This window comes from Anomalospiza imberbis, chromosome 7 (assembly GCF_031753505.1).
Source record: "Anomalospiza imberbis isolate Cuckoo-Finch-1a 21T00152 chromosome 7, ASM3175350v1, whole genome shotgun sequence".
NCBI classification, from domain to species: domain Eukaryota; kingdom Metazoa; phylum Chordata; class Aves; order Passeriformes; family Viduidae; genus Anomalospiza; species Anomalospiza imberbis.
The window spans coordinates 6,641,139-6,655,413 of NC_089687.1; the positions used below are offsets into that span (position 1 = coordinate 6,641,139).

At 43.0% G+C, this 14,275-nt stretch overlaps 1 protein-coding gene across 5 annotated transcripts in view; it reads left to right on the forward strand.

The window, feature by feature from the left end:
• The first annotated feature begins 7,596 nt into the window (after positions 1-7,596).
• Positions 7,597-14,275, forward strand: part of ZRANB3 (zinc finger RANBP2-type containing 3) — a 41,440-nt gene continuing 34,761 nt past the window's right edge. The window contains exons 1-2 of one of the 5 annotated variants that reach the window (XM_068195247.1): positions 7,597-7,764; positions 12,871-13,023. In XM_068195247.1, the coding sequence (XP_068051348.1) occupies positions 12,872-13,023 (152 nt within the window). In that variant the 5' untranslated portion in view covers positions 7,597-7,764; position 12,871. Of the gene's footprint in view, positions 7,765-12,870; positions 13,024-14,275 lie in introns of those variants that run through there. The other 4 variants (XM_068195248.1, XM_068195249.1, XM_068195252.1 and 1 more) reach the window with 4 other exon arrangements.

Here is a 14,275-nt window from a genome sequence, read left to right on the forward strand (position 1 = left end):
GCCACTATAAGCAGGTAACTGCAGACATGAATAAAATAAGGACACAGAAACCAACTCCTGATACTGCAAACAGCAGAGTCCCAAGGTTAATAAGTTATGAGCAGGATTAGAGCTGAGCCTGTTCACATCATGCACCAGGACTTTCTTACTGTTCATATCAAGAGCAGTCAGTTCATCATACACACACCCCCAGGCTGGGCAGGTGTGACACAGACCTGCAGGACACTCTGCTGCCTTTCTGCAGCATGCAGACACAAAATACCTAGATGAACAAAGAACCCCAGCAGATCCCTCTGATCTCAGTCAAGCCACACGCTTTAGAATCATCACCACTGATCCAAACCATGCCTGAATTCACACACTGTCTGACCAGAGCTGAAAAACCTTTTCAAGGTCTCCCATCCCCAATTATTCCACATGTTAAAAATGGGCTAAACTTTCTCTTGCTTAAAAGTAGTCTATATTGCATTGCATACTGGGAAACAGGACAAGAAAGAGTCACTGAAAGAATATTTACACATCTATAATACTTGATCTTTATGGAATAGTACAATTTTAAGCCGTCACACTGCTATGGACCAAGGAAGACAGATACAAACCCAGTTTTTAACATTGTGTAATAATTCAACAGAAAGGGCCAGATAAAAAGCTGATTGTGTTCTGAGTTGGAACAGCTTCCACTACTATTTTGATATGCAGGTCTTAATAAGAACTACTGCTCTTTGTGCTTTTCAAATCAAACTTTGCAGTGTCAGGAAATACAAGATTATAGATTATGTAGCAACTTATGGCATGTCATCATGGTCAATGATGAACAGCCAACTGTTGGAATTCATAGATTTCATTAACTGAGTTAGCCCAGTAACACCATTTATTCTTTTCATATTGCTGCTTTAAGAATTTAGTCTAACTGTACCATTTGAAGCTAAGAAGTCTTCCTCAAAATATGGTATTATTTATTGTTCTGTATTTAATTCATTTCTAGATAAGCTCAGTTTGGACTCAGTTCCTTCTCCCAGTAACAGGAATGTTCACATAAAAACAAGTGCTCCTCTCCAGAAGCCAGTATTTTTGGGGAAACAAAACATCCCCACATGAAGTATTAGGATGAACATCGTAACAGTTTTACAAGTTAACACAACAGTTTGTGTGAAAGATTCATATCCTTTTGTTAGACCACAAGTCTAACCAGACTGCAGTAGCATTCCTACAGCAGCTTCCATAAAGTCACTTAACAGCTTTGCAAGTACTGGGAGTCCTTTTCCTCCTCCAATCCACACCACAGGGATGACATCTCAGAGCAATACTGGCACTGCTTTGTGGTACAACTTTAAACCCTTGAAAGAGCAGTTTATTTTTCCATGACAATAATGCAACATGCAACCAAACTAGCAGCTAGAAGCCTTTTTAGAGATTAAGTGCAATGAAAATGCATAAAAGATTGCTTTGATTCGCTTGAAACAAAGAAGAAACCACAACACCTAAACTAAGAGACTAATAACATGTCATCTCCATTACAAGTAAAAATTATGGACTCATTACAGTCAATTCTAACAGTAAAAATACTATCAGCAGATACTTTCAGTATCTAACTATAATTTTACCAGTTTCTGCCACTAAAGCATGTGCAACAACCACTAACACAAGAAAATTATTCAGTTTCCCTTGGGTTTCCCTTAGAAAGCCATTAGGCAAAAGTTCTTGTTCAGAAATAGCCTGACTTCCCAAGTGGAAGAAGGATAAGGACCCACCAACTGAAAAAGGCAAACCAGGTTTAATTTTGAGTCTAAGAAGTGCCAATGTGTGTAGCTTTGCTAACCAATCCAGCCACATCTAAGGGGAGACACAAACTGGTGAGGGCTCGGTTGCTGCTTTAAGTTATGGAATAGATTTAGTGGATTACAAAAGAAAGGGAGAAAAGGATTCTAATCCTAGCAGCAAGTTGTATTCTTTTTAAACACCTACAGAGCACACTGAACCTGAAATAGAGCTCTTCATCCAAAAGATCAAGGGATTAGCAATTCTTTAATGGAAAAAGGCTTTTTTCTATACCTTCTGTTGAAATGCTTCAAATCATGCTGTGATAACATGGACAAGAATTCTCCACAAACTGATTTACTTATTTTGCTACTGCCTCATTAGGGTACAAAACCTCAACATTGATCTAAGCCACCAATTTTCCAATGCCTCAAAACTCCTGCTGTATCTCCACAAGAACATACCAAATTCTTCCGAGTGCACTTAGAACAGGAAAACAGATGGAAAGCTGCCTGTGGATCCAGCACTGGTCAATGATGCAACTGCTCCCAGCTTCTCAGCACCAGCAGGAGGTTTTGATGCCCAAAGCTCTGACAGGAGAAAGGACTGTGAGAACACTCCTCAATCTGCTGTTGGCAGAAGACTCGAATTAGCTCGAACCTCACTCAGCTGCTGCACACCAACAGCCTTTTCCAGATTCAGCTGCACTACAGAAGTCACTGATCTCACTTCCAGTCACCATTTCCTCCATCTGCCAGTTAAACTGCTCCTCCAAGTCTCCCAATAGATGCTTCAATTTGACAGACTAAGACACCAACATCTTACACAGATAAAAGTCCAGGAAGTGCTCCCAGTTACAGCTTATCCAACAGAGCAGAGGAGGTGGCAGAGGGCAGGAACAAAAAGCCAAGGATATGGCATCACGATGGCCTCTGTCACAGCAGCAGGTATTGCAAGGACTGCATCTATTTATGTCTTGCTTCACTTAACATAAATTAAAATGCTTTAGCTGGATACCTACAGCTAAGTATCACACCTCACTTGGCTGGGAACAATTCTTTCAACGACTGTGGTAGTTTAAGTGCTAACCAATTATACGGAACATTTTCTAGAAAAGTACAAAACTCAGGACTGGATTTTTGCTGAACCAAATGCAGCGATGATATCTTCTATCTTTATGTCTTTTAGAGGTTATTTTTTGACTCAGAGATGCAAGCTATCCAAAACTATACTTACAAAAAGAAGGAGCAACTCTGCTATGCTATGTAGTCACAGCTTTAAAGATATTTATGGCATTTGTCCTGACAAGCTTCAGCCTTCAGACCCTCCTATACACAACTGGACAAAGATCTTTCATACACGGCAGTGCACACTTGTTAACAAACCTGAGGAGGGGGCAGAAAAGTTAAGAGTGCTAAATAAGGGACAGAATTCCATTTTGTACACAAATTCAAGTTACAGATTAAAGAATAATAAGAACTGATGTTGGGCAGGAGAGTAAAGACCAAAAATTCAGCAGCAGATGAAAAAAGACAGGTGAACAGTATATAACTGTTTATGCAGAAACCAATGGCTGCTTAGAGGTAATGCCCCATTTCCTTACAGAGATCCAAGATAAGGAGGAGAAAAGAAACCCTGGAATAAGCATCCCACAGCCATCTCAAATCTACACTTTGCTTCAGCAGACTGGATCTGAACATGCAATAACCAAATTCTATAGATTGGAAAAAAGTACATATCAAAAAATGACACGTTGACAGAATTATCATAATACATATATTAAACTGCAGGAAACTAACTTATGCACAAGAGCAGCAGTGCAGACTGTTCTGTAACTAAGGCTGCTGTCCTTCATAAATCTGTTTGCAGACATTATTTCTTCTAAAATACTCCTTCAACAAGTTATGAAATCGAAATAAGATTACAGGCAGGCCCAAAGTGCCATTTTCCCAACAATATTTAATCATAATCTGTTGCTGACTTACCATCTCCCAGAAAGAGCTTTCCAACACCGCTTTCCAAAATCTCCTGCCATTGTTATACAGCACATTCGTCCACCACCTCAAAGAAAAGTGAAGGAGGATACACCAAGAACAACGTAACCCCAACTTTAATGGGCTCCCACAGATGCTACCTATCAGCCAGAGTAAGCACCACATCGAGGCACTCCCATTGATTCTTCTCGCCTAAAGAATACGGTGTGAACGACCTCATTATTCAGGTCTTGCACTGCCAAACGACTCCTCTTTCCATCACTAAAAGGCTCCATGTGGAATGCAGCGTTTAACAAAACCCCCTGGGTCATTCCCAGCTGGCCGTTCCTAGGTGGGATGGACACGGGAAAACTGCCACTAGAAGCCTGGCTGGGCTCAACACCTCTGCAGTCCTTGAGCCCAGTGACGCCAGGATTACAGGATATTCTCCCACTCCTATCGAAAGCTCCTTAGCTGTCACACCCATGAATTACAGCACTTCGTATTTACGAGCTGCTGCTTAACTCTCCGTATCTTTGAAATGAGAATTCGAGTACGCTTAAAAATTTCAGATGCAAATCATTTCAACTAATCAGGACGTCCAAGGTGGTTCATGTTTTCATCCAGGTAGTAAAAGTTAGAGCGTAGTCGTCTAGCTCACTGAATCTGAACCATGCTGTCAATGTGTTCAAAAGATTTTTATAAAATGGACTGTGTGCCACGTTTAGCCAATACAAAGTGAACGCTGCTCCATTACCTGACGACTCACTCGCAGAGAACACGGTGTCAAAAGGCCGATTTTCCCCAAAGTGTCAAAAAAATGCAACTGTATCAGTTATTTTTAAAAGCCTGGACTACAGCACCTTGAAACTTTAAACACATAAAGGTATTTAAAAAGATGTGATTGCTACATTTCTTAGTCAAATTAACTCTGGGGAGAAGTAGATTTGTGAAAGTGACGATACAAAGACATGAAGTTGAATTAACAGAGGCCACTGTAGCAACCTGACTTTTAAGTAAATAAACCCAAACCCGTGGCATTTGCGTTGTACCCAGAACTGAGCCTAGAGCACTTGACCTAAACCATTCAGCTGGCTTGAAGCAGTTTCACTGACAGACTTTCACCAAGCAATACAAAATAAAGCCTATGGTGTAAGGCAAATACACTGAAATAGGAGAAGAAATGAAAGCCAAAAACTTAAGTTAAAAGAAGAAAAAAGGCAGAGGCAGAATTGTGTTTCAGATGAGAATGGTACTAGTACTTTGCTCTGTCTCCTCAACTTTTCCTGTATTCCTCTTAACAGACACACGCAATTAAAATACAGACAGACAACTGCTGCAGCAGATTTAGTGACTGACCCTTCCCAAATCTTTAGTAAATAGTTTCCGGAGCATTGCTGACAAACCTAACCCAGCAGACTGCACACCCCTCAAAATTACTGATATTTAGTCAAATCTGTTTTTACTCACAAGAAACGTACTAGTTGATCTTGATAGCAATTTACAGTTTTCTGATATAAAGAGCGGCCAAGAAGTGCAGTTACAAGTACTACATTTTTGATCTTCCAAGATTTAAATGGACACGAGCCTTAACATTATTTTTGCCATTGGGACTTCGGTAAATTGAGGAGTACAAGCAATAAGTTAGTCAATTTCTACAAAATACTCAAACCCTTGAGATATCACAGTACTTAGTGCAAAACAAAGGCTTAATATCAGCTGCATGCCCAGCCAATGGAAGACTGTCAAAGAAAATGTGTTTCCATTGCCATTTCTTTCTCCTGAATATCAAATTATTTGAAAAAAACATTTTGAGAAATCATCAGAACTTCAGTTTACCTTTCACTTCAACAGTAAATAAGTATTCCTAATCTAACATTCACAAGACATACTGCCCTGTAAAATTGCTACTTAATATTCAGCCAAAGAGCACGTCTCAAATACATTACTCCTTGTGGAAGACAAGACATGAGAAAGCAACCCCATTAAAAATTGCAGGTTAATACCTCAGTGGAAAAAGGCCAGTGGCAGACACTGCAACAGAAAAAACCCAACACATTCCCTATTCTGCTTTGGGCACACAAGATCTCTTCGGTTTCAGGTCAATGAGAAGGGGGCATCACAATTTAAAATTAAAGACTATTAGCAAAACCACTCCAAGATAACAAACACTAAGGCAGACTGTACTTTGTGGCAATGCGCCCTAAGCAAAGCGTGCACCACTCTTTTTGGTTTTTTTCCATCACCTTCTAATCCGGCTTTCTATGGACATCACACAAATCCATCAACATGTAGGATGTCTGCAAATCTCTTCACGTGAATAATCTGAATAATTCTTAGACCTCAGGTAAGAAACAGGTATTCCTCACTTCTTTTTCTATCTCGTTCCATCTTCCTCATAAAGTGAGCCCTTCTTCGGTGCTGAAAACTCATTTTAAAACGAATTTAAAAGAGATGGTAAAAAGCAGGCCGTGACGTAGTTTGCTCTCAAGTCCACTTACACTTTATACTACAATATGGTAGATATACCCACATGCAAAATTATCCAACGCGCGGCAGAAATTTTAAGAAAATGAAAACATAATAGATGAAGAGCGCTGTGTCCCACTGCAGCCAGCCCCGGCTATATTAGGGAAGGGGAAGGGCCGGGCTGGCCCCGCCGGACCGTGACCCCCGGCCGGGCTGCACCCACCGGCCCCGCGGCCGCGCCCCCCCTCCCTCAGCGCTGCCCCCGCTCTGCGCACTGCGGGCGCGGCCCCCCCTCCTCCCTCAGCGCCCTGCGACCCCCGCCCGCCGGAGCGCCTTCCCCGGCGGCATCCCGGGCTCCTCACCGGGGCGGAGCGCTCCTTCCCGGGCTCGTACGCAGGCTCCTTCCCGGGACACCGCGCCCGGCGGGTGGCGGCTCCTCACACACGAGGGGCGCCGAGCCCAGCGCCGAGCGCCGCTCGGGTTCCTCCTGCTGCTGCTGCCGCGGCGGGGAGAGAGGCCCCGCCCCGCGCTGCCGCCACCAATGGCTGCGCGGGACGCTACTGATGGACAGCCCCTTGGACCAATTAACGTGGCGGCGCCCTCCCCCCGGCGCTGCCGCGGAGTGGTGCCGCTCGGCGCTTACGCGAAGCCGAGCCCGCCCGGAAGGCGGCGGCCAATCGGACGGCACGGCCGCCTTGACAGACAACCGTGAGCACCAGTAAGAGCGGCGCACCGGCACCGCAAGGCCCGCCCCCTGCGTGCAGCCCATGGCCGCGGGCAGACGGAGCGAGCCCGCGGCAGTGGCAGTGCGGGTCTGAGCGGCCTTCGCCCCGTGCTCCGGCCGATTTCCCCTCACCCGCGCCTGAGCTGCTCCCCTGGTCCCGGGCCTGAGGTGTATCCCGAGCAGCACCTCCCCGGTTCCGCTGGGTCCCCGCGCCAGCGCTCCCGCAGCCGCACGGCGCCCGCACGCTGGCGGGGCAGGCTGGGATCTGTAGTTGGGGCTTGTCCGCGCAACCGCTCGCTCTCCCGGCTCCTCGCCCCGGCCTTTATCGTTCTTCCCAAAACCGAGAGCCGGCGGCACTGCCCCGTCCAGCCCGGCCCTTAGAGCGCCATCCTCGCCTTCCCTCCGTTCCCAGCCCCGCTTCCTCCTTCCCGCCCCTCCGGCTCCCTCAGCCCGCCCGCTCCAGCGGATCAGGGACCACCACGAGGCACGGCCGGGCGGGAAGATGATTTTTAACTCGCTCCTGGGGAAGCGGGGCCAGGGGCAAGAAGGACGGAGAAGTCAGAAAAAAAATAAGGAAAAAGCGGTGCCCGGGCCCAAAAGCGCTTCCCGTCCGCGACCTGTGGTCATGCGTCACTTCCCGGCGGCCGTTCGAGCGCGGAGCCCGCGGCCGTGAGGGGCTGCCCGGGCTGGGACGCGCTCGGGGTCGGGGACCGGCTGCCAGGTGACTGCTGTTTGTCCCCAGCCCGTGTTTGTGACAGGTTTCACTTCTTGCGAGTGCTCCTGCTGGGTCGTCGCATTGTGCGCTCGGGTACTTCTGCGACTGCAGCTGCAGGGACTTGCGTAAGTAAAATAAAAAACTTGCCCCCAGGCAGGTGTTGAGGTGTGCGCTTCCCTCCAGCACGGTACGGCGGCCTGTGGAAAAACTGTTCTATGCTGAAGAACACACTGTGTGGTGTCCTTTGCTCCTTCTGATTGCTTTCTCTTCCAGTGTTCTTTAAAATACTGTGTTCCGACTTTCAATTCTTTGTTATCCCACTGGTGGCTTCTCAGAACAAGAAAGACAAGAGCTACTGGAGAGAGTCCAGCGGAGGCCACAAGGTGATGAGGAGTCTGGAGCATCTTTCTTACGGGGAGAGACCGTGGGAGCTCGGCCTGTTTAGTCTGGAGAAGACAAGACTGAGAGGGGATCTCATTAATGCACGTTAATATCTCAAAGACAGGTGCCAACAGGATGGTGCCAGACTGTTTGCAGTGGTGCCCATCAGCAGGATGAGGAGCAACGGCATAAAATGAAACAGAAGTTCCACCTCAGCATGAGGGAGAACTTCTTTAGAAAGATGGCAGAGCACTGGAACAGCTGCCCAGGGAGCTCATGGATTTTCCCTCTCTGGAGACACTCCAAAGCCACCTGGATGAGTTCCTTTGTCACCTGCTCCAGGTGACCCTGCCTTGGCAGGGGTTTGGATGATCTCCAGAGGTCCCTTCCAACCCAAACAATTCTGTGATTCTGTGAAACAGTTGATTAATCAATCAGCCAGGATGTTCTTAGAGCCTTGAATTCCCTATTAAGTTTTATTGAACATGCAGTCATGGAGCAGTTAAGGCCATCAAGAGGAAATTTATGAAGCGAAAGACTCGTTTGTCTTAGACATGTGCTGCTGAGCTGCATTAAAGGGCTATACTTAGTGGCCTGTAAAAATAAGCAGTGGGTTTAAATTATGTAATCAGCTTGTGTTGACAAACAGCTATTGGAAAACTTAAAAGTAGTCCTTGAACTTGTCATCAGTTTTGCACCAATCTTTCCAATAAAGAAACAACCCCAGGGGTAATATCCTCAACAAGCTGGGTCTCAATTGGTTCCTCTGGAAGGATAAGGGCCTGTAGTGCAGTGCAGTATAGCAGTAGCAATTCAACACTGGGTTTTTTCAAATTTTATTTTTTTGTTTGCACTGCCCTTGTCCCCCAGCAGCTACTTACTTTTCCAGATAATTTATGATTAATTGAACAGATAGAATTTGGAGCAAATTACTTGGAAATACTGCTGATGTTTCTCTCATGTATGAACTGTCTACTTGCTTGAATTTTAAAAAAGTTTCAGTGCAATTTTTTTATATGGCAGCTCGGTTTTCTTGGAAGTTTGAGAGACTTTTTCAAAAGTTTTCCTGGAAATTATAGTTACTGTACAAATATGTTTACAAAATTTACACTGTTTTAATTCAGTTTTGAAAAGCAGTGGGAATTGGACTGCATGGAATATTTTATAAGTACATTGTTGTAGAGGCCTTTCAAAAAAACTTCATCAGAGTGGAAAAATGGGAATCACTTTTACAAAACACATCGTGACTCCCACCGAATAAAAGCATTTTTCCTGGTGTTCATGGGTTCTGCACTTGATAATATTTTACTGTTTTTTATGCCCAATGAATGAATCATGATGTAGATCCATTGAATCTTCCTCATCCCTTTTAAAAGCTGGGATCATTTACCACTATCTAGTCCTGAGATACTTAAGCAACTTTAGATTAGTAGTTACTGAGTTTAGTAATTCAACTGTTTCATCCCTGATTTCCTTTAAAACACTTGAGTAAATACTCTAGAGTCTGAGTTTTTTAACTAGTGAAGCTTGTGCAGCTGAATGAAGTCTCTGAATGAAAAGCTAGGTCTGCACACAAAACCTTTTAGGTCTATTTTGTCTGAAAAAAAATGAAGTACCAGAACTGGTGATCTGGAGATGCGGGAGGGTCGATGTGATCTGTATTACAGCACATTAAGGACACAGACAAAACTATGAAAAGTTGTATTTAGAGAATACATGCACTGGTCTTTCTCCCCTTACATCTTCTAAATCTGCAATGACGAGAACAACAGATACAAACTGGTCTTCTGCTACACTAACTAGATTCATTTTTAAACAGACCATTTTTATTTCTTGACATTATTACAGTGTGTACATAAGTACTCTGTCTCAAAGCATACATGATCACCACTGCCACAATCATTGCATATGTTGTTTTAATAGCCATTGTTCACCACATGTAGAGTTCTTTAATTATTCACCTAGTCTGTAATTATTTACCATTCATTTATACAATCATTCACCTGGAAAAAAAAAAACTGAACAAAAACTGGTACATATCTGGAAGTTAGTGCTTTCTGTTTTGCTGCTTTCTAAGATCTGCAAAGTCAGTTTTAACCTTGTTAATGACTGATGCAGAAACACATTTTTCAGGGTACTATTGCTATGTACTGATGACTCATGTGCCTCCTGTAATTCAGATCTATGCTTCTGAAATTGCATGGTTCCTATTCAGTGTTTCAGTGAAAGGATCTTGTCAAGATCTCGTTCAACAGAAAGTTAATTATGTTAACATTTCATTCTCATATTGTCACTCACAACAAGCTATATAGGGGGCTGATCACAAGTACATCATTATCTCTGCATTTATAGAATGGAAAATTATCAGAGAAAATGACTCACAAATTTTCTTTAGAGGTGAATCTCAGAACTGAGTGTTGAACAGCTTTGTTGGGCCCACCAATCCTGCAGCATTGTTGATGTGTGGCTCTACAAAAAGAATTAGTTTTTGTTTGTTTGCCAGCAGTCTTAAGTGGCATACCTTAATCAACTTTTAAAGGAAAAAATATGCAGTGGAAAATATTGTGATAGAACTGAAGTGATTATGATTATTTTCCCAACAGTTAGAATTGAAACATTCGTGTTTGCTCAACTGAGAGCAGAAGCAGGTATTTATTTACTGGAGCTTTATGATTTTTTTTTCTGGGAAATGCTTGTCTTGGGCACACAGGGCCTTCCCATCTTCTGTTAAGCAAAGCTCTGTGGTGGACATGCATGAAAGAGCCCGGTACTCATCACAGTACTTGTATCTGCTGCTGAGGGTTCCAGAGGGCCAAGGTTTGGGAATATTGTTGCTGTAGGGCTGTACCAAAGATTCCAATTAGGAAAATGGGGGAAACATTGCCACAGTCAATGCAATGCTCATGTCCCAACTTTTGTGTGTTGATCAGTATTATAAATTTAAACTCACTGTTCTTCCCTCATTGCCCAGCAGAATGGTATGTCAGCTTGGTTGTGGCTGAACATCCCTTCTTTGTAGAAGTGGTAGTGGAGGCCCAAGAAGGAATGCCTGGAAGTTCCAGTGTTACCCTGTTCATTTCTTCCACAATGGGAATATCATGGTACTTGCCTGGAGGCTCATCCACAGCATTTTCTTTACGTTTCCCTGAATGCCTGATGTGTATCCTGGTAGATGTGCCTGTAATTCATCCTGTAATCAAAAAAGCACTTAATCATTTTCTGTCTGCCTGAATGTCATTAGCCTGACGGGCAATGCCACTGACAGATCCACCAAAATCCTCATTTTTCTGGAATTCCACAACATTTCGTGGATTTTCAGAACATTTGGGTCCTGTTCCCTGTCCTTTCCCTCTTCCTCATTGTTGTCAGCGGTACTGACAGCTCCTTTTTTTTTTCCTCCAGATGTGACAAATTCCTGATAACTTATATTTGCTGTGCTCTCTAGTCCTCTGTTCTTTTCCTTTATATCTCCCTGATTTTAAGACAGTATTGACTGTGAGGGATTCAGAGCAGGGGGCTCAGTGATCCCACAGCTCGTCAGAATAGCGTACACCAGGTTTTGTAGCCAAAGCTTCTTAAGCAGAATTCCTTAGGAACAGAGGTGCAGTTCTTTCACTGTGGCTGTGGTTTCACCTGAATCCATCTGCCTGTTCTGCCTCCTCACCTGGACTCCATGGAAGGAAGGTGTCGCAAACTGCTGATCCCGTTTTCTAATACTGCTTACTTCAAGCATTTACGTTGCTCCCAGGCCTGTCTTACCTTGTAAGCCAGGAATGTCAAAAAGCAGATTACTTAGTCCTGTGGGTCCTTGCTGTGAGTGACCACAGAGCTCAGCACATGCCTCTTGTCAATGTGATAGCTCATGCCTTGCACCACATCTGACTTCCTCCAAATTGCTTCAGAAATAAGTCACTATCAAAAAACCTGAGTGCTCCAAGTTCAGAATTTTGCTGTCAAACCTGGTGGTGCTGATAAGAGTCTAGGCAACCTATTTTGGGTGACATTCTTTGCTCCTGTGGCAATCCTGCTCCTTACACAGGCCATGAATCCAAAAGAATTAGGTACTGTTTTGATGCAAAGGTTTGTTTCTTGCTTTGTGTTCAGTTAGTGCACTGCTACTGAGCTTTATAAGCTTTTGTTTGCTTGAAGTCTACTGAAGTTAAAAGAGGGCAAAAGTGAGTATTTCTGCTCTGACACTGTCCCTTGAACAAAAATGAATCAAGAATCCACATTTTTCATCTTTAAGCACACTATGACAATTTTTATTGATTAGTTCTGTGGTTTAACATTGTTTCTTTTTTAGGGAAATAAAGTTCTTCACTGTTTTTCTTTTTTTTTTTTCACTTCCCCCAAAGTGGGCATATTTTCCCCTTTTTTTCTGATTTAATTTTTAGGATTAAAAATGTAATGTAGGATTAAATGTAATGTAACTGTTAGTTCCATCATCAGAAGGTTGAATAATCTTTTTTTTTTTCATGGAGCTCTTCTGAAAAATGTACTAAAAGAGTTATATTTCAGTGTCCATGAGTAAGTTTGATTTGAATGGCAAATAACTTCCTTTCATGAATAAGGTATTTGCTAAAATAATTATTTCATAGTGCAAAGGAAGAGACACATGCTTCCCTCTTCCTCCTGGAATAGTTAGAATATTTTATGGATACTGAGGTAAGGGACTCTTCCTCCAACATCTGCACAACTTTATGCTTTCCAGAGACAATTCTCAAAACTCAAGGAAAGTTGTGTCGATATTGATTATTTCAAGATGAAGTGATGAGTGTTGTTCCATCAAGCTTTATCCTCTATTCTGCCATGTAGGTATCTTCTTTCTCTTTTGTTTCCCTCTGGTTCAGCATGGCCAGTGCTCTCCAGGAAACGCCTTCACTCGAAGCCTCTCAGTTAGAGGATGTTGATGCTAAGCTGTCCTTCCTGCCTGAAAGACTGAGAAAGAAGCTGCTTCCTTTTCAGGAAAAGGGCATCATATTTGCACTTCAGAGAAGTGGCAGGTAAGATTATTGTATTCAACTTAGTGTATCACATGCTAAAATTGATGTGAAAATAAAGTATGCAGATATTAAGTAGAAAAATAATAAACTTAGGTTTCTATAGTTGTAAGTAAGAATATGATGCTAAAAATAATTACTTTAGGCAAACATCATTTTTTACAAAGGTTATTCAATACCAGTAGTCTTAGGTGAGTTATGTTGCAGAAATCTTTCATAAACTGTAAGGTAACATGGTTTAAAATGAGCTGTGGGGTTTTTTTCCACAGAGGATGAAGAGGTTTTAATAATGCATTATGCAAAAGAGAATTGTAGTATCAAAGTTCTCATGTGAAAGGAGGTTGATATCAGTAGGACCATCATTTTTGTTATGTTAATAGAGTGTTCCTAAAATAAGTTAATTCACGTTTGATTCTTTAGTTTTTAATGGCATGGTAGAGCTGTTAAGGGAATGACTAACAGATCCTGATGCATCTGTGTGGTTTTCTATTTTAAATTTGGTACAATTCTGGAGTGTAATCAGGGTGTTCTGGAGCTCACTGAGCTGCAGCAGCAGAGCAGGAGAAGCCTTGCAGAGTGCTCAGTTAGCCAGTGCAGCAGCTGATGGAGTAGGCATTCAACAATGAAGTACCTGGCAAATCAAAAAACACAGTTTGTGCTGCAGAGGCTGGAAATATTTTGCTGAGTAAAAGCCTATTAGTGAGTTACAGGGTCAAAAAGGAGAGGGGGAAATGCTATTTCCACATTTAGAAATTTTAGGAAATGTGAGCAATTGCAGCCTAAAGCTGTGAAGCCACTGTATGTTGTTGTTTTGGAAAGGAATGATGTTGGGGAGGTCTGGCACAAATAGAATTACTGTAGCCTGTGTGGGAAAGATGGATGAAATTAGTTCCTGATTATTTCAGCATCTTGCAGAGAAGGAGAGACTTAGGGCCTAAGGGAGTTGCTTGCTAATGTTTGTGATTGTCCTCAGGGGAAAAGAAATGTTCATCTTTCCCTCTAAAGGTGAAAAATTAGAAAGGAAATTTTTATCAGCTGTTCTTGGAATTACATGGAACGTTTAATCAATTAAAATCTCTGCATTTTTTCTCTTTGATTCTTTTCCTTTGGCCAAAACCCTTTAGCAGTGCTGTCTCAGGGAATGACCAAACCATCTGTTTTATGCTGCCAGTTTCAGTGGCAGAACAGAAAGATGAGTCCAGCCCTTCACATGAGAGCCTGAGATTTGATATGCTTTATGCTGAATTGGCATGAG